The 18,181-nt window shown below is 52.5% G+C and overlaps 3 protein-coding genes across 3 annotated transcripts; 1 reads left to right on the top strand and 2 right to left on the bottom strand.

The window, feature by feature from the left end:
* The first annotated feature begins 3,630 nt into the window (after positions 1 to 3,630).
* On the top strand, positions 3,631 to 7,488 carry B0H65DRAFT_449235 (glycosyl hydrolase family 47-domain-containing protein). The gene is made up of 2 exons (XM_062825941.1): positions 3,631 to 4,141; positions 4,232 to 7,488. Exons 1-2 carry the CDS (start codon positions 3,914 to 3,916, stop codon positions 7,472 to 7,474), a joined length of 3,471 nt encoding a protein of 1,156 aa, XP_062686058.1. The 5' UTR covers positions 3,631 to 3,913; the 3' UTR covers positions 7,475 to 7,488.
* Positions 7,489 to 9,574: 2,086 nt separating this feature from the next.
* On the bottom strand, positions 9,575 to 10,397 carry B0H65DRAFT_416752 (phosphoribosyltransferase-like protein; the record flags this gene model as incomplete). The annotated part of the gene is made up of 2 exons (XM_062824053.1): positions 9,575 to 9,723; positions 9,866 to 10,397. The coding sequence occupies 2 exons, from the start codon at positions 10,395 to 10,397 to the stop codon at positions 9,575 to 9,577; spliced, it is 681 nt and encodes a 226-aa protein (XP_062686057.1).
* Positions 10,398 to 15,445: 5,048 nt separating this feature from the next.
* On the bottom strand, positions 15,446 to 18,009 carry B0H65DRAFT_20625 (uncharacterized protein). Its single transcript, XM_062821869.1, has 3 exons — positions 17,159 to 18,009; positions 16,215 to 17,095; positions 15,446 to 16,150 (listed from the first exon to the last, which is right to left on the bottom strand). Exons 1-3 carry the CDS (start codon positions 17,912 to 17,914, stop codon positions 15,577 to 15,579), a joined length of 2,211 nt encoding a protein of 736 aa, XP_062686056.1. The 5' UTR covers positions 17,915 to 18,009; the 3' UTR covers positions 15,446 to 15,576.
* Positions 18,010 to 18,181: the final 172 nt, after the last annotated feature.

Here is an 18,181-nt window from a genome sequence, read left to right as displayed (position 1 = left end):
ACGGCTGGCCGTGAACTGAGGAAACAAGATTCTTGGCATCCGGGGCTCAGCAATACTACCTACTTCATGATTAGATGACGGCGGCTTTTTGTGCTTCATGCCCTTCTGTTTTCTTTCGCGTCCTGTGACTCGCTCACTAATACACATGTGATGCCACTTGAAGCTGCAATGCAGTGGTTAAGTGGGAAAATGGGTCCATTGGACCCCTGTTCCCACACTCAAGCACCTTGACAGTTGCCAAGACTTCCCGAGAATTGAGCACAACTTTTTGACTAACGGACCATCGAAACGAAAGACGAAAATTAAGAAATTCAATTATATCATCAGAAAGAGTACTCTCTTGATAGTTTCAAGCACGCTGATGTTGAATCTACAATCATTTTTCTTTCATCTCCTCATTTGGTGGAGATATGGGCAAATGAAGTCTTGTTCTTTTCGTTTCGATGGTCCGTTTGCCAAAAAGTTGTGGTCAGCTCATGAAACTGTCAAGGTGCTTGAGTCTTGGCAACTGTCAAGGTGCTTGAGTGTGGGAATGTTATTTGTTGCTGCACCTGGGGGGAGGGGATGTCGCATCTCGAAGAATTGGGTGATATTGACCGTGCTTCGCCCCGTATTGGTAGGGGTACGTTCGCTTTTTTGGCCCCCAAATTTTCTTGGGCCGTAATGACGATTAAACTGGTCTGGAATAGGAAACTGGGAAGAACCTCGCAGGATGTCGAGGTTGAGTGTATCTTTAAAGACCTTGTTGTCTTTTTTTGCACGGAATTTGGTGATTTTCAACCGTCTTTTTTCAAAGTTTTTGCGCTCAGAAACTCAAAGCCACTGCCGCGGAAAGATAAAAATCCCACGGGGTTCCAGCGCCATGGCGGCGGGCCGTACGGGACAGCATGGTCCATGGGGCCGATCGTGACGGTACGGAAGCAAGTCAGATGAAGCTTGTTAGTCCTTTGAGTGACTGCAAGGCACCCACACTTCCGGACTACAGTCATTGCACAGAGTATCATGTCCGCACTCCGGAATAGCCATCCACACCGACCCGCAGGGAACATGGCAGATTAGGTTGACCGCAGCAGGGTGATGGGAGGCTATGAGGTTGCTCTCGGCTTCAGCTTGTAGATAATAATCCATGTTTGTAGCTGCGAAAAAGGGTGGCATCTGTCTTCCCAAGGGCCGAGTCCAAGGACCTTGCAGCTACCCTTGAGCTAGGCATACAACTTTCCAAAAGACTGGTGATACGTTGCCACATGGGTTGGGGGTCCGACGTCGGGGCGACTCGTTCGTTGAATGAATGATACGAGGGCCTTATTCCGTCCTAACGGCCATGCGGAAGCAGAGCTGTCGAATAGTACGGTCGATTTCCGTGGGCTTGAGCTGTCGAGATGGAAATTCTACCCTTTGATCTCATCAAGCCACGGAAACGCCATTGATGGGCATTGACTCGATCTTGTTCGGTAAGCTGGCCTATGGGAACGGCATCCACAAAGTTCATTGGTTGCATGTACTCCAAGTACATGGCGATACTTCGTTTGGACCCCATGTGCAGAACAGCAAGTTCCTTCAGGTATCGATGGCATTGATTCGACGGACTTCAAGTTGCCCATTGGACAGAACTTACTGGCTGGAGCGTGCAGGCCGTTGCAGGCATGTGTTACCCATACTTAGTTAGGTAGGGAAGACTCGAGAATCTGTGCCGTTATGTTGAGCTCTGGCCCCTCCTGTGAACTGAAGGTTGTGGTGGTCAGGAAGCGCCGTATCGAATTCTAATGGTTCTTTAACCTTAACCTGGCCATACCTGTACCGACAGGACTCGGACTCCAGAGGAAGGAATGTTCGGTCTGTGTAACCGCACTACACTAGTGGCATATCCGTTATTACCTGCCCTGTCTGAGACTACAACTGTACAAGATGTACCATTGTTAGTGATGGCGGTGCTTAAGTATCGATGTAGAAATTCATCGCTCTACTACCCCTCTTAACAGACTTTTTGAGGAGATACCTCTTGTCGTTTCCAAGTTCGCCGCTCAGTCCACTCGTGTTCGGTAGCCGGGTTGTTGACAGACAGATGTATGGCAGCTGCGATGATGCCTGTCACTGGTTGAACCAAGATTGCAATCATGAGGGAAGGATCCAATGGTCGTACTTGCCACCAAGTCCCGTCACATGGTAAATTCAAAAGCCCCAATTTCGTACTGTACTGTAACGCGTGTGTGACCCCAGACTTGTTAAACGGGCAGCCCGGCCCGGAAGGGCCTGCCTGGTCTTCAGTGTATAAAGCAGTATAACGACGGATATCGGAATGTCAAGATGTGACTGGGCTTCGACAAAGGCTGATATACACTGCAGTGCACTGAGAGTGGCATTCGGGCGACGGACCTAAAAAAAGATAATATCGAGCGACATACGAATCAAAATTACAGCAAGTGCTTACCGATAGGCCAGCTTAATGACAGGTGACGCTCGCCGGGTTAGCTGTGCCACACAGCGGCTGGGACAAACCGTAAACCCCGGCCAGCTCAGGAACAGTGTATCGGAGCTGTCAAGTCGTCATATCCATGTCGTATCTGCTTTGTAGAGGGGAGTAATGTTGAGGACTGGACCGGAACCTGAGTGGCTTAGGTTCTGTCACGGCTCATTTTCCGGACTGATTTTGACTGAATTACCCGAGAGCACTCACAGTTTTGGCCCCCAACGAAAAACGTGACGTCGAGAGCTCTCATCTCGTTCGACAACCAGTGAGTCACGCAGACCACTGTAACTGAAGCTGCAATGTTGCGGTCAAAACAGCACTGCAAGAGGCAGACGCACTAACCAGAAGATAGAAGGAGCAAGTGCCCTGTTGAATGTCGCTGTGTTGTAGTAGATGGCACACGCTTGTACGGAAAGAACCGAAGTCGAGAGGAAAGCACCCGCCTCAAACGGCCTAGTGTACTGAAGGTTGGCGACTGGAAGGAGCTTTCGGATGGTATCTCACTGCGCTAAGCCATTACCACATCGTCATCATCCGGGGATCATGTTTTCGACGCGGAAGCAGTGATACGAACGGGGCGTCGAGACAGAAAATCGGTGACGTTAACTGCGGCGAGATTAACACGCCGGGTTACATGGCTGAAGGCAGCCGCAATCGTGGCATCTTTATTTTGCAATGCGACATTGAACTGGATGGCCGGATGGAAACCGCGATGGGATAAGTGGTTCGATGATGACGGATGATAAGTAACCCGCATTGCGCGTGGGCGAGGCAGTGGCAGCAAAGGCGCACCGTACCCGGGAATTCGTTTGGGTCAAGAAGCGAAGATCGAAAATAGAAGGAGATATGGTGTGTGTGTGTGTGAATTTTTCTTCATGGTGAGCCATTGGCATCGAAGAGTCCATTTTTGATGTGATGAATTGGAGTGAGTGTTGAGACACCATTGGTCGGCGGGACGGAGTGAAGAAGTCGGGGTGGTGGGGACCGATTTTGACCTCCAGCGGCCGCGCCGGACCGGAGTTAGTGGAGCAAACAACCGCTGATAAGTGGGCCCAAATGTCGTGCTTGACACCTGCCACGGGCCGCCTTTTGGTTGTAATGTAACGTCAATACCCGCAAACGCATCAGCCACAGTTACACCGTGACACCTTGATTACACCTTGCAGCATTGGTTAAGTGGCATCATTCACCTACCCGGCATTGCATGCTACACACATTCACCATTGCAAACCTCCGCGGTCATTCCACGCTTTCACCGAGCAATCACCCACCGCTTCCACACGGAGCACCGTATTGGACACCTATGCAGTCTTCAGTCGCGTTCCTCAGCCACCCGCCTAGGTGATCTGCTGGGCCTGGCAGCCATCACCGTCCAAGTGGAGGGGTCCAACTCTGACAACTTGTCAAGTTCACAGCCACACTTCCGGACTCCGGCCGCATCGTAACATGACCCGGGAACCACTCCAGCCCCGTCTCCGGCCACATATTCGGTCCCGGTCCCGGCCTCGGTCATCACCATGGCTCCTTGCTCTGGCCTTGTTGGCCTTTGTGGCTCTGTTGCCCAGTGCTGGGGCAATGCGCCCCAGTCGCGTGGCTGACCTCCGCCGCGAGGTGGTCGACATGTTCTACCATGGCTTCGACAACTACATGCGCATCGCCTTCCCCGAGGACGAGGTATGGCCCACCATCATTCATCACTATCAAGGTCTCACTATCTCAAGGCCAACTCGCTTCAGTAACTCCAAGCTAACTCAGCCTTGTTAGCTCCGGCCCGTTACTTGTGCCCCTCTGACCCGGGATGCTAAGAACCCAGGGAACGTCGAGGTGAACGATGTCTTGGGTAACTACTCCCTTACTCTGATAGACACTCTGTCTACGCTGGCCATCTTTGCCTCAGCCCCGCCAGATGACCGCGGCACGGGACCGAAAGCCTTGCGTGACTTCCAGGATGGTGTTGCCGCCTTGGTCGAGCAGTATGGCGATGGCCGTCCCGGTCCTTCTGGTCAAGGCCTGCGCGCTAGAGGCTTCGATGTCGATAGCAAGGTTCAGGTTTTCGAGACGGTCATTCGTGGCGTAGGCGGCCTTCTCAGTGCCCATTTGTTTGCTGTTGGCGCACTACCGATCAATGGATATGAACCTCTTGGTCATGAGGATGATCCTCTGAGCCCTCCGCCCATTCACTGGCCGAATGGCTTGATCTACGACGGCCAGTTGCTTCGGTTGGCGCTTGATCTTGGGACAAGGATTCTTCCGGCCTTCTATACGAAGACGGGAATGCCTTATCCGCGTGTCAATCTGCGCCATGGTATCCCCTTTTACAAGAATTCGCCACTGCATGAGACGTCTTCCGGGGACCACATAGTTGATGGGCCTCCTGAGATCACCGAGACATGCAGTGCTGGCGCCGGGTCGCTTGTTCTCGAATTCACTGTTCTCAGTCGCTTGACAGGTGATCCGCGGTTCGAACAGCTTGCAAAGCGAGCCTTCTGGGCAGTGTGGTATCGGAAGAGCCACATCGGCCTCCTCGGCGCAGGCGTCGATGCTGAACAAGGCCATTGGGTAGGCCCTTATTCCGTTGTCGGTGCTGGCGCCGACAGCTTTTTTGAGTACGCACTCAAGTCGCACATCTTGCTTTCTGGGCACGAACTTCCAAACCGGACAGCCGTCGAGCCAAAACCGAAGGACGACTGGTTGGACCCCAATACTCTCTTTGCTCCACTTACTGATGTTGAGAACTCCCCCGATGCCTTCCTCCAGGCGTGGCATCATGCCCACGCTGCTATTAAACGCCATCTTTATAGCGACAGAGATCACCCGCACTATGAGAACGTCAACTTATGGACAGGCTCACTGGCTACTAACTGGGTAGACAGCCTAGGTGCTTTCTACGCTGGTCTGCTCGTCCTCGCTGGTGAGGTTGAAGAGGCCATTGAAACGAGCTTGCTCTACACTGCCATATGGGCGCGATATGCAGCGCTGCCCGAACGTTGGTCCATTACACACAAAGACATCGAGGGCGGTCTCGGCTGGTGGCCATTACGACCCGAGTTCATCGAGTCGACCTACTACATATACCAAGCTACCAAGGACCCCTGGTATCTTTATGTTGGCGAGATGGTTATGAGAGATATTCAAAGGCGATGCACTACGCAATGTGGCTGGGCAGGCCTTCAGAATGTGTTAACCGGCGAGAAGAGCGATCGCATGGAAAGCTTCTTCCTTGGCGAGACCACGCAGTATCTGTATCTGTTGTTTGACGAGTCGCATCCCCTAAACAAGCTGGATGCTGCCTTTGTGTTTACCACAGAGGGCCATCCGCTCATCTTGCCAAAGGCGAAGTCATCGGTCCGATCAAGAACGTCTGGTCACAAGGAATTGATAGTGTACCATGACCCTGCCTATACCAACACTTGCCCGGCACCGCCTTCTATCACTCCTCTCACAGGTTCGGTCATCGCTGCCAGAGACGACATCTTCCACGCCGCAAAGATGTTAGACCTGCACTTGTTGCAGCCAAAGAACCGTCTAGGACTCCCAGCGGAGGGTAGTAAGCCTTCCGGTCAACATACATCTTCCAGGAAGCCTGAAACCGAATTGGACCGGTTCACGCCTTTCCCCTGGTCTCTCCCACCAGAAATGATTCCCCAAAACGCAACATGCCGCAAAATCAACCAGCCGGTCGAGATGCTGCTCGAGTTCTCCTCCAACGCGCAAGAACTCATTGGCGGCAGCGCCTTCAACTACCTGATAGGCACGCAGAATCTCGAGCGCCTCACCATGGATCGGATCCGGGTCCAGACCCTTTCCGGCCTGAGGCTGACCATGAGGCAGGAGGAGGATTCGGACGGCGAATGGCGTGTTAGCAAGGTGAACGGCGTTCTTCTCGGCCGGGATGAGTTCATCGTTATGAACCGAGCCATCCTAGGCGAGGTGTCCGACCCGCGGTTTAACCTCGTTCGCGACCCTGTTAACGTCAAGTTCGTGCATCTGCACCATGTGGACCTCGGCCAGGATGAGGCCGACAAGGATAAGGAGCAGCTTCAACCCGAGAGCGGCAACAAGACTGACGATAATGACGTTTCCCAAGAGAAGGAGCAAGAGGATGAGGTGTCCGAACAACAAATAGAAACAGCCAACACCACCTCGGAAGAACCCGCCTCCTCCTCCCTCGGCTCCTACGTCAAATCCCTCCTCGCCAACCTCGCCGCCTCCCTCGACGACCTCCTCCACGGCATCCCCCTCGAAGCAGCCGTCACCGCTCTGCCCTCCATCCTCCCCTCCATCCCGTCCATCTCATCCATCCATGGGACCACCAAACGCATCAAATATCCGTTCAACGTCTTCCTAAACTCCACCGCCGTAACCGCCACCGGCATCGGCGCTGCCCCTCTCCCTCCTCCTCCGCCTCCCCCATCATCCCCTTACATCGCCAACAATCCTGCTCACCCTCGACTCCTCCCGGCCTTCGGCCCCGTCCCCCGCGACATGATCCACTACACCACCATCTACGCCGCCGGGCAGCTCTGTTCCGCTTCCTCCCCTAACGATTCCGATTCCGAGAACCAGAAGCCGCCACTAGACGACTCCATCCCGCGCACCCACCAAATCCTCCTCCTCCGCCGCGGCGGCTGTTCCTTCTCCGAAAAACTCGCCAACATCCCGGCCTTCCCCCCCTCTCCCACCTCTTTACAATTAGTAGTAGTAGTATCAGACGGAGACGACGAAGATGCTTCGTATGCTGCTTACTACTCTGGTCAAACCTACAATACCCAAGGAGTAGGGGGAGGACTGGCGAGGCCGTTATTGGATCAGGTACAAAAGACTCCCGGTGGATTAGTGAGAAGGAATCCGATTCCGATGATTATGGTTGGAGGCGGGGAGATGACGTATGAGACGCTGAAAAGGGCGAAGGGGGTGGCGGTGGGGAGGAGGTGGTTTTTGGAGTCACAGGGGAGGAGGGTGAGGAATGTGATTGTGGATGAGGGGGATGCTGGGGGGGTTGCTTGATTTGGAGAGAGGGGGGGGGGGGGGAGGAGGAGGGGGGTGAAGAGAAGGGGACGTGTGTCGAAGATGATGGGATTGGAGAGTTGGGGTTTTTATAGCGAGTTGAGGGAGTGAGTGATAATTAGCTAAAGATTATTTGCATATAACAGCGTTTGAGAGCAGAGCATGTTTAAAAAGGGGGTGGGTGGTTTCGAGAAAGAAGCGATTGTATAGACTTTCTATTGCAGTACATCATACAGAGTTGTTTTTGTTCCTTGGTTGCTTTTCATGCCAACGTCTTTGTTAATATCTTTTGGCGTCATTTCTGTATATATCACACGAACTAATAATCACTGTCCATCTACGCCATTCTCAGGTTCCTTACGTTGTTTTGCAAGTTTCGTTAGCCGAGTGAACCCCCTCCTTTACCCTCATCTGCGATACATACCCTTCTCTCCTCCCAGGCCATTTTGTTAGTCTTGCAAGTATAGTCTTGTCTTATATGGGGATGGGGATACGGATGCGGAGGTTCCATCACACCCGCAGAACACAAACCCATTTATTCGCAGGTACCTCCTCTCCTGCATGCAGACTTCTAGCAGGGACTCCCCTTTACGCAGTAGAGTTCACATATGTATGGCACTCCGCGTCCCGCTGCGTCCCAATGTTCAAAAAAGAAGCGGATAGAGAGGCAAATGCCGATGCACGGAGGGCACTAAAACTCATCCTTCTGTGTCCAAGGTGGATATATGTGGGATGGCAGTTGCATCGACATTACATTTCCACACTGCGTTCTCATCCCGGCCGGCCCTTCTGCTTTGGCCCGGCCGCGGACCCCGACATCGGACGAGTGGATATGGAACGTCGAAACGGAGTACGGATGAAAAGCAGGGTGTAGCGTATGGCATATGCACACGCCCCTTGATGCGTAGAAACTCCGATGGGGAACAGATGCAGGTACACTTTGCGCTTGTACATGGCCTGGACGGACCCCTTTTCTTTGGAGAAAGTGTCGGGGTTTTGTGGTGACGATAGCTACATACCTGTATACCTACAACTCACACTCCGTTGTTGTTTGTTGACAAGGGCCAGCTGGGTCTAGCGTCAATTGATGGTTCACCGAAAAGGCGCAAGGTGTTGATGTCGTGTATTGCGATGACTTGCAGTTGATGCTTGATAATCTGTTCGACATTTTGTTGAAATCGGGGAATCAGCCAATCAGATGGTCCCAAGTGTTGCTATGACGACGACCGATTGGTGTTTCATCAAGGTTTTAAGATTCTTGTTTTTTTGTTGAGGTCAATACAGAGTTGTCATCGCGCAGGTTGTTGTTGTTGTCAATGGCGATCCTGCAGTCATACCCTCAAAGGAAAAAAAGCCGCAGTGTTGTACTGTTGTAACTGCCGAGTGTCCTTGCTGTGGTGTTCCTGCATTTGCGCCCTGTAGACATGTCCCAGTGAAAACGTTGCGATAAGCTTTGCGTGTTTCAAACATTCGGGTATAATGTGGCTCTTAGCACAGAAACAAGTAGCGAGACGGCCATACTTCGTAGCGAACGAAAGGGCCTAGGCAATGGTAGGTGATTGTTGCAACACTGCAATAGTTTCATCCTCACTTCCTCGACGTGAAGCCAACGGTCTATCATGCAACCAAAGAAAATAGACAGTTTGTTTTACTCAATGGCATCCTCCTCTCTCACGGCCGAAGGTTGGCTTTTAACCATGAATACCTTCCATTGAACCCCACTTTTTTGTAACGCGCCCGAACGCCAGGTAAATGCAGAACCAAAGTCCCCAATCCTTCGTGTCCCAACTTTTGTTTGATTGGCAACTGAGAGCAGAACCTAATTGTATCTCTCCGTTGGCTTGCCGTCGCCCCAGTGTTCCTTTGTTGTTCAGGTCGCAACCGTCGGGTCCGTATCGTTTATGCTTCTTCCCCGTTAAAATCCAAATCCTGGGTCGTAAAGGCGCATATTGATAGCGAGAATTGCGAAAGGAGTCGTAGATCTTGAGCGGCCGATGTTTAACTGGTGTATATGGCCGGCGATATAAGACATTGGTATAACGGTGGCGCAATTTTGGACGTATATGCAGGTCTAGATGAATTCGATGTTGTTTTTTGAGTTTACTCATCGGTCTCGAGAAGAGTGGTGACGGGAACACCGCCGAGCTTCTCACGGCCCTTGAGGAAAGCGATCTCGAGGATGAAGAGATAACCGATCGTCTCACCACCGAGCTTCTGGACAAGCTCGCCAGCGGCAGCAGCAGAGCCACCTGTAAAAGTTGTTGTTAGCCGAATTGAACTGCAAGTATGCCAATTGGGCAAGGCCAAGATCCAGCGCATCGCTGAGATGAGATATGGCGTGATAGGGCAAAAAAATTGCCAAGAAAGGAAAGGTGGGCGCATAATGCTTACCAGTAGCAATGATATCGTCAACGATAAGAACCTTCTGGCCGGGCTTGATGGCGCCCTCCTGCATCTGGAAGAAGTCGGTGCCGTACTCCTTCTCGTAGGCGGCAGTGACGCAGGGACCGGGCATCTTGCCCTGCTTGCGGACGGGGACGAAGCTAGCGCCCATTCTCAAGGCGAGAGAGGGGCCGAAAAGGAAGCCGCGGGCATCGAGACCGACAATGACATCGGGCTTCTGCTGGGAGAGCTCGATCTGGAGCTGGAGAGCGACGAGGAGAGCCTCGTGGGTCTTGACGTCCTGGAAGAGGGGGAGGATATCGATAAAGTTGATGCCGGGGATAGGGAAATCGCGGAACGACTTCAAGGCGGCCATCAGCTTTACCTTTGTACTGGCGAGTTCGGCGGCGGCGGCGGCGGGGGAGGAGGGCTTGCGTCCCGAGGCATCTTGGTTGACGGTGGATTGCGTGTTGGCGGTGTTGTCCTGGGTCAGGGTAACAAAGTCTGCCACTTGGGGGGCAGATTCGGCGTTGGCGCTCATGATGAGAGAGAGAAGAGAGAAAAAGAGGGAAAGAGGTTCTGGACGGCTCGCGCCTATCTATGTGGGATATAAAGGAGGGCTGGCTAAAGCAACCTAAGGGTTCGGTTGGTGTCAGACAAGAACTTCTCCTAATGGCAAGCTGCGCGCTGCGGTGACAGGCCACCTAGATTCCGGCCGCGGGAAAGGACCGAAGTGTTGGGGGGGTGAAGCTCAAGGGTGTATGTAAGGAGTGATAATGATAGGGCGGGCTGCAGCAGACACGAGCCGGGGACGAGACGAGTGGGGTGTTCGTCTTGGTGCGTGCTGGTGTGTGCTGGGTATGCGTGCTGCTGTGGGTGTGAATAGAATAGACGGGATTGTCTGGACCTACCGAGGGGACTCCGAACTGCTGTGAGCGGACTGTACGTACAAGATTCACAAGAATGGCGAGCGGTGTGAAAAAGGGAAAAGAGAGAGAAAAAAACGGACACGGCGCGGAAGCGAAGGCGATCCAATTATCGACCAGTAGAACAGGCGGGCGCAAATCGCAAACACGCACGACGGCGATCGCAGTGAAAAAAAAAGATGGTAAAACGGGCGGGTCCGTTGCCGGAAAGAGTCAGATGGAGCCGCGGCACCCCCCGGGGCCCGTCGCAGAGTGGAGTCGGTGAGACCCTCAATGGTCGTCTAAATGGCTGATATCGCAGTATCGCCTAACGGTCAGCGGCATCAGCCATAGGTATCACGGAGCCATATCACCGAGACGTTGTAAAACCGGCAGCGTAACAGCTTGATGAACGATGGCGACATATAGCCGAACGTACCTGGCATTGGGCATACAGAAGGTGGATTACCCCTTGGATGTGTTGCGCAGTGTCGAGGTTCTGGACTCTGATGGAGACGACTTCATCATCTTATCAACGTAAGCTGGTGTTGACGTGCCGCCCAATCACGTAGAGCGGGCCAACGAATTCGGAATATGATGAGTAGACTGTCAGCAAATGATGGTCCTCGGAAATGGCAGGTGGGCGTAATGTGGTGTAGAGTGTCTCTCTTGTGAATGAGCTCGATGAAGAGGGGCTCACGTCCCGTCCTGCCCTGAGTCCATGTAACCAGCGAGGGGCATTGGCCGATTGGGGGACCTTGCTCGCTGAAAAGGTGGGGTAGAGTTGTAGATATCTGTGGGGCTAAGAAAACTAAAAAGTCCAACCCCACCTGCCTGTGCATGTGCTTTTCGTCTTGACAATCCAAATTCCCATCCACGCTCCTTCCTGGACATCCATCAATGATGAAAACGGATACAAGTGCAACTCACGAAACAAGGAAAGGGCAACGAGCAGCAGGCAGCCATCATCTCGAGCAGGATTTGAGGCCATTCGGATTTTTACCTCTCAACATTCACCATCCAAGCAATGACACTAGTCTAGGCTACTGCAAAGTGTACCTTGCACTGCATCATGTACCATCCCTGTACAGCAGCTGCATGGCAACGAGCCCTCTCCGTTCGGTCTGCAACGACCGCAACGCCTTCTTTCTCTGTTCATGAATCGTGCGACATCCTATCGACGACAAGATGCCTCAACATTGCCCTCTCACTGGCCTACAGTCATGTCGTGGCTGCGGGGTGAGAGCTCCCGAGGTTCCAGTCTCACATTTCCACTTTCCACCTTACGTGATCTCCAAACCCCACGGGACCGTTATTTCTTTTTTACTCATTTAGATTGATAGCACACCACACACAAAGGCTCCCGTAGCCGCCTTGTGTTGTTAGTCACACAGTCTCGAATTACCGTGCTATCTCCATTGGCCAACATAACCAACAAGTTCTCATGCAGGACGATCCAAAAAGAAGATACGAGCAGAGGAGATGACAATGGGCAATTCTCTCCAACACCCGCGACACTTGCTCGACACTTCGCTCGACACTACGGACACGGACATGGCGCTCTTTTCCACAAGCGGGGCCAAGCATAGCCAAGATTTCTAGAAGGCCGGTAGCCCCAGGACTCCTGCCGGTAACCCCTGATTAGCCTGCGGGATGAGCGATACCCGACCCAGCAAAAGACATCCTGACCGCCACACGTTCACCTCCTCGTGGCCTTCCGATCCACGCCGTCACCCCTTGAGATCCCTCTTCGAGATCCCCGCCGAGGCGTACACTATTGACTTTACTAACCTCCATCCGAACCAAATCCTCTTCCCCAGGACTCCCCGAGCGAGCCATATTCTTCAAGGTTAGACATGGTTATCCTTACGCCGCCATTTCGGAACCAAACATCAAACTCGCTCAGTCCGGCTATGCCATACCGATTTACCCGAATTACCGGGTTTTGACGTTGCAGATCAAGGGGAATGGGTAGAGACGTTCAGTCATAAGGCTGGGCAGAAAATCATAAAGCCGCCAGCACACCACTTTGCAGACCATGGCTTTGCTCGTTTAATCTGTCCACGCCTCCCCTAGAGGTAGGTGATCTATAGGCTATATTCGATGCTCCTATACACAACCAAACATGGCATGTCCTCCTCAGCCGCCAGAAGCCGTCCCGCGTTGACCTTCCTATCTGTGTCTGGCATTTCGCTATCTCTGGCTGACCAGCAGATATCAAATCCTGCTCTTTGATCCGTTTCGTTTAACGGTGATTACAATATCCTCTCCAATCACCCACGGAGAGTCATGCAAGCTTCTCGTACTGCCTCCTTTGACACTAGCTGGGTATCAACATTAAGCTGATAGATATCAAATATGTTTGGAAACACCTGCATAAAGTACAGCACCACCACTCCTCCACCATGCACACACCCCTTCCACCCTCCTTCCCCCTTGTACGTACCCTTCGCATTCCAGGTCCGGACCGTCTTGGCATACACACACGATCCCCACATGCTGCTTGGTAGGATTACACTGCATGACATTGCGGAAAGTGTGCTTTTCACTGCACGTCGACGGATGCCTCGAGCCTTACTATGTATAAGACAAGCAAAAGCAAGCAAGCACGTCTGTATGCTTTGCGTTCCCCGGCAGCCTCTTGTACCTGGGCTGATTGGCAAGTTCGGCCAGGTTTAGCTAACTTTTGGGCATCCTGTGGGCTTCAATGACGGGCGTCTCATATTATATGGATGTTTTGAGAAAGGAGAGCGTGAAAAAAAATACACACAGAAAATGACAGTAGAGAGAAAGAAAGAGATGAAAAGAAAAGAATAGGAGAGGGAAAAAAAAAAAAAAAAAAAAAAAAAAAAAAGGGAAAAAGAATAGAAAAGAAGAGATAAGACAAAGAAAGGAAGAGAAAAGAAGAGATAAGACAAAGAAAGGAAGAGAAAAGAAAAGATAAGACAAAGAAAGGAAGAGAAAATCTCAGAATAAGAGAAGAGGGAAGGAAATGTACTCGGTAACGTAGTAACTGGGTAGGAGCAGAGTATACGCCTGCCGACTGGAGTACCTTACCTAAAAAGGAAGATGAGTCAGGAGCATGACGGAAACACATCGATGAGAAAAGTGCTTAAGATCGATGTTGAGGTTGGCCATCAAGGTTCTCTTTCTCCTTTGCACCTTGTTTCGGGCTGCCAGCTGTCGCTAAGTAGTTCGTAGTCTTATCAGGAACCTGAATTGAAGTACCTAACGATGAAACAATTATGAGACTCAGAGAATGTCAATCTATACCTACAAGTACCTCACATGGAGATCTCAAGGAGCATAGCCCACCCAGGTCAATATAGTTTTGTTTCCGGACATGCCAAGGGGGGTTTTTAGTACCAAGCATGCCATGCCATGCCATACTGCATATGATAAAAATGGTTCAATCTGATACGTCACTCACTCACTCACTCTCCTATTTCTCGTATCCCTAGCATATATAGAATGGCATACACACCACATACCTACCTACCGCACAGCACCATCCTTGCCCACATCCCGGAACAAGTACCCACAATAGTTACATCTTACTACGGACACGGGTAGAGTATATTGTTTAGTCAGGAAATTGTGTGGCATCAGTAACTCGTGGATGGTATGGAAAAATGCTCTATGACCTGCTCTAGTCTTGGGGGAGGTTATTCAATTCCCCTTTTCCACCTCTCTATCTCACTCTGCAGTGGTATGTATCTCTCTCTCTCTCTAACTCTAACTGCTCTGACTGAATGATGGGTGGTAGCAAGCAAAAAGCAGGGCGGTTTCGAAGCAGGTATGGCAAGGTATACTATGTACACTCAACCGTGGTTGTTTCGGTGTCCAGTATGCCTCTATGTCCTTTGTGCGTATTGATTGTGGTTTGCTCTCCCTGGACAAATGACGACTGTCTAACGTTATGTCCTGCGATGCCGCTGTCATGGCAGTGTTGTGTTCATGATCTTCGTGAAATTCATTCGTGTCTTTCCTCCTTGTTTCTTCCAATATTCATGGTTATCGTCATGTCGTGTCGTGCGTTTGGTTTCGTTGCGTGTGTTTCGTTGCGTTTCGTGTGTGTGGTGCATCCGATGGCTGTTATAAGTATGTCGTGCTTCTGGTCGCCCGTGTCGCGGATGTGGTGTGACCACCATCCCCATGGCCCCCCGTAACGGTCCTGGGCCCCCTTTCCGCAATGAACCCAACGGCTACTGTGATTGTGACAGTGACGATGGCCGCCGGCGCACGCAATCAAACCGCATCTACACCGATTAATATAAATCCCGCGCGTATCCCACCCCTCTTTCCTTGAAAAGGACGCCGTACGACAAACCCCACCACCACTGGCTTGTTATTTCTCTCCTCTTTCTTCGTCACTTCCGCTAGCCGCCAATACACGACGCCTTGTTTGTTTCTTTTGTGATCGCGAGGTGAGGTGGTTGTGCTGTGCTGTGGGTGCGCATGAAATGTGTGAGGGATGGCTGGTGTGGGATCTGAAGTTGGTGGTAGCGGGGAAACTGATGGATAGTTCTTCGCATCCGCATCACTTCCCCCCATCCGCTTTCCCGTCTCTTCACTTTTCTTCCCCTTTTTCTTTTCCTGTTGACTCTTCGCAATCGCAAGCACCAAAACGGCGTCGTGTTACCGACCGGACTGGTGTGCTCCGGCACACACAAACTTGCGCGACTTGTACCGACCGACCCAACAACTGTTCCCACGTCCACGTTCAACGATAACACGTCGCCCGCTCCTTTAACGTTCCCAGCATCCATCCCAGGGGTATCAAACCACTCGACCAAAACGAACAAACAGTTGCTCTTAGTGAAACTGCAACCGAACAATGGAAAACAGCATATTCTGCAACACATGCAACACCACCGCCACACTGGTCGGCAGCAACTCGGGCCATACCGCAAAATCAAGTTTTCCCTCCGTCACAACATTGACGCCATAGATAAGCCTAATCAGACCCGACACGATGAATCCCGCCGCCAACTCGCACGCCCAGGTTATGCTTGAGGCATAGAATGTCAGACCAAAGTCGAAGTCTGAGGTGTCGTCCGGCTCGCCGTCAAAGGCAAAGTAGGGGTACACGTCCTTGTTCGGGCCGAAGTGCAGGATGACAACGCTCCCCAAGAAGGCGAGCATGGATGCGTTTTCGGCGACGAAGCGGATGAAGACGTTGCGGATGCAGATCTTCTGGTAGGAGCCGTAGGATTGGCCGCTGAGGTTGGTGATGGTCAGGAACCAATGGACGGGGCGGGACATGAGGATGGGTGTGACGATGATCAGGGTCGTGGAGGAGAGGACTTGAAGCATCACGAACTGTTCTGGAGAGCGGAGGCGAGCGTATAGGGCGCGGACGTAGGTTTGGTAGGTTAGCATGAAGTAGCTGTGTAAGGGTTGGGAGGTTAGCGAGGGTTGATCAAAGTCAGGGGCAGGAGATGGCTACTAACAGCTTGAAGATAAAGCTTAACGGATAGCTTCCGACTCTCTCGCCCTCGCTGCCACCCAAAATCCAACCCGTCAGCCCGTCGAGAAGATACACGGTCGATACCCATCCATAGACATAGACAATGGTCTCCAAGTTGTTATGCGGAAGCGTACGCAGGTAAATCTCGGCATACGCCTCTCCTATCACATAGGCAAGAAGGCCGATTGAGAGGGCCAGGCAGAACCACACGAAGCGGACAAAGCTCGCCGGGAGCCATCTGCGCCTTATTCGGACGGGTACCGAAGGCCTCCGGTTGAGGCCCTCGTCAAACCCAAACTCAGCGGCGTCCAGCCCGGTGTCGGCCCGCCGCGTCGATTCACGGCGGCTGTTGTTTCCGGACTCGCCGGCCCACCACGATGATGTGAATATACGCTGAGTTTCGGAAAGAGAATGTCGTAGCTTGAGGTGACGCTCGTTAGTCATGAGGATGCAGAAAGCGATGGTGACGGGCATGGCCATAATGACGAAGGTCCAGCTAATCCATGCTGTGTTGTGAACAATCAGCCACCGCAGTTCGGGGATGAGGTAGAGCGGTATAGGTGCTGCTAGCGAGATGACGCCGATCGTGAAGACGGTAAGGGGAAACCCGAGAGACTGTGGCCACCAGTTCAGACTGTAGAGGTTGAAGATTTTTGTGATCCATATTAGGGCCGTCAAGTTGTAGAAGCTATAGTAGACGAAGAGGAAGAACCAGAAGTTGACCTGCACTCGCGCCGCTCCGTGGCCGGGAGTTCTGCGCCCTGGTTGTTCGCCTGGTACTGTCGGTGGAGTTGTCGGGTCGCGCCCGTCGTCGTAGTCCGGTATTGGGTATTGTGGGATGGGTATCGCGCACCACGCAACAGCCTACACATCTTTTGTCAGCACATCGCTGGGGCTCACGGAGCGATTCGCACTCTGCCAACTTACCAAAATGGCCGGTAATACTACCAGGACAAACCATCGGCTCCACCAATGCTCTACCACCCTCCTGATCACAGAAGCCTTCGGGTCTACCCAGGTGTAATAAAGCCTCCTGCGAGCCCTGTTCAGCTTTTTTATCATCACCCTCCTCGTTAATGTCGATCCATGTAGCGTGCCTGCGCCGAGGAATCCGGAGTCCAGCATCCCATCGCCCTCGCTGTCGTCTTCATCCTCGCTCCCACTGTCGTCGTACTCCTCATCCCCCTCCGCCGCAGCGGCCATCAAGGCGCCATAGCCCACATGCACGCTCCCCCTCCACCCAGCCGTCAACAGTCCCTGGTGGTCGTCCGACTCCCGCCTCCTACCAGGCCCGCCAGGCATGGCCCGGAACCTCCCAAGCAAAGGAGTTGACTCATTCTGGTACCGACCCTGAGCGCGCTCGGAGCCCTGTTCGAACGAGAAGAAATTCGGCAGTGGACCCGTTTGCTGGGCAGCTAGCGCGGCGGCTATCGACGCGGTTGACGGGCCCTTGTTGCTGCCATTGCTGTTGCTGTGGGCATGACAGGCCTTGCGGGAGCGACCGAACCGGGAAGCGCTACGGGAAGGGGGCCGAGAGGATGGATTGCTCCGGGTTGGGACACCGCCGCTGCTCGTCCACTGTCGATGAGGGGTGGGTCCAGGCCGTTGTCGGCGGTGGTACTCGTTTAGGTGGGCTTCGAGAGGGTCTTGATCGGGTTTGGAGAAGAAACCGAATATGCCCATTAGAATTGCGGGTTTAGCGGATTGATAGTCGTTGTCGTGATAGTCGTTGTCGTGATAGTCGTTTCTTGGTTTTCGGGTCTGGTGATCGTTTCGTTCCCGAGTCCTGCCCCAACTCGAGGTTGTGGTGCCCAACGGACTAGTATTATTTTCTGGTAGCTCGGTGCCTGATCGAGATCAAGTGGAGGTTGAAGATGGTGGTTTATGCGTTGGCTCGTGGAGACAGACGTGTCGATGCATTACCGTCAACACTTGGTTCCTTGTGTGTTA

The sequence above is a fragment of the Neurospora tetraspora genome (assembly GCF_033439725.1).
Source record: "Neurospora tetraspora strain CBS 560.94 chromosome Unknown B0H65scaffold_1, whole genome shotgun sequence".
Taxonomy (NCBI): Eukaryota; Fungi; Ascomycota; class Sordariomycetes; order Sordariales; family Sordariaceae; genus Neurospora; species Neurospora tetraspora.
The sequence above is the reverse complement of the archived record's forward strand: the minus strand, read 5'-3'. Positions and strand labels throughout refer to the sequence as shown.

What these genes read in the sequence shown, in the direction of transcription:
- B0H65DRAFT_449235 (XM_062825941.1), top strand. Translation starts at nt 3,914, where the DNA reads ATGACCCGGGAACCACTCCAGCCCCGTCTCCGGCCACATATTCGGTCC. An exon ending in TCGCCTTCCCCGAGGACGAG is followed by an intron (nt 4,142 to 4,231) that starts GTATGGCCCACC and finishes CAGCCTTGTTAG; the next exon opens with CTCCGGCCCGTTACTTGTGC.
- B0H65DRAFT_20625 (XM_062821869.1), bottom strand. Translation starts at nt 17,914, where the DNA reads ATGGGCATATTCGGTTTCTTCTCCAAACCCGATCAAGACCCTCTCGAA. An exon ending in TAGTATTACCGGCCATTTTG is followed by an intron (nt 17,096 to 17,158) that starts GTAAGTTGGCAG and finishes AAAGATGTGTAG; the next exon opens with GCTGTTGCGTGGTGCGCGAT. An exon ending in TTAAGCTTTATCTTCAAGCT is followed by an intron (nt 16,151 to 16,214) that starts GTTAGTAGCCAT and finishes ACCCTTACACAG; the next exon opens with CTACTTCATGCTAACCTACC.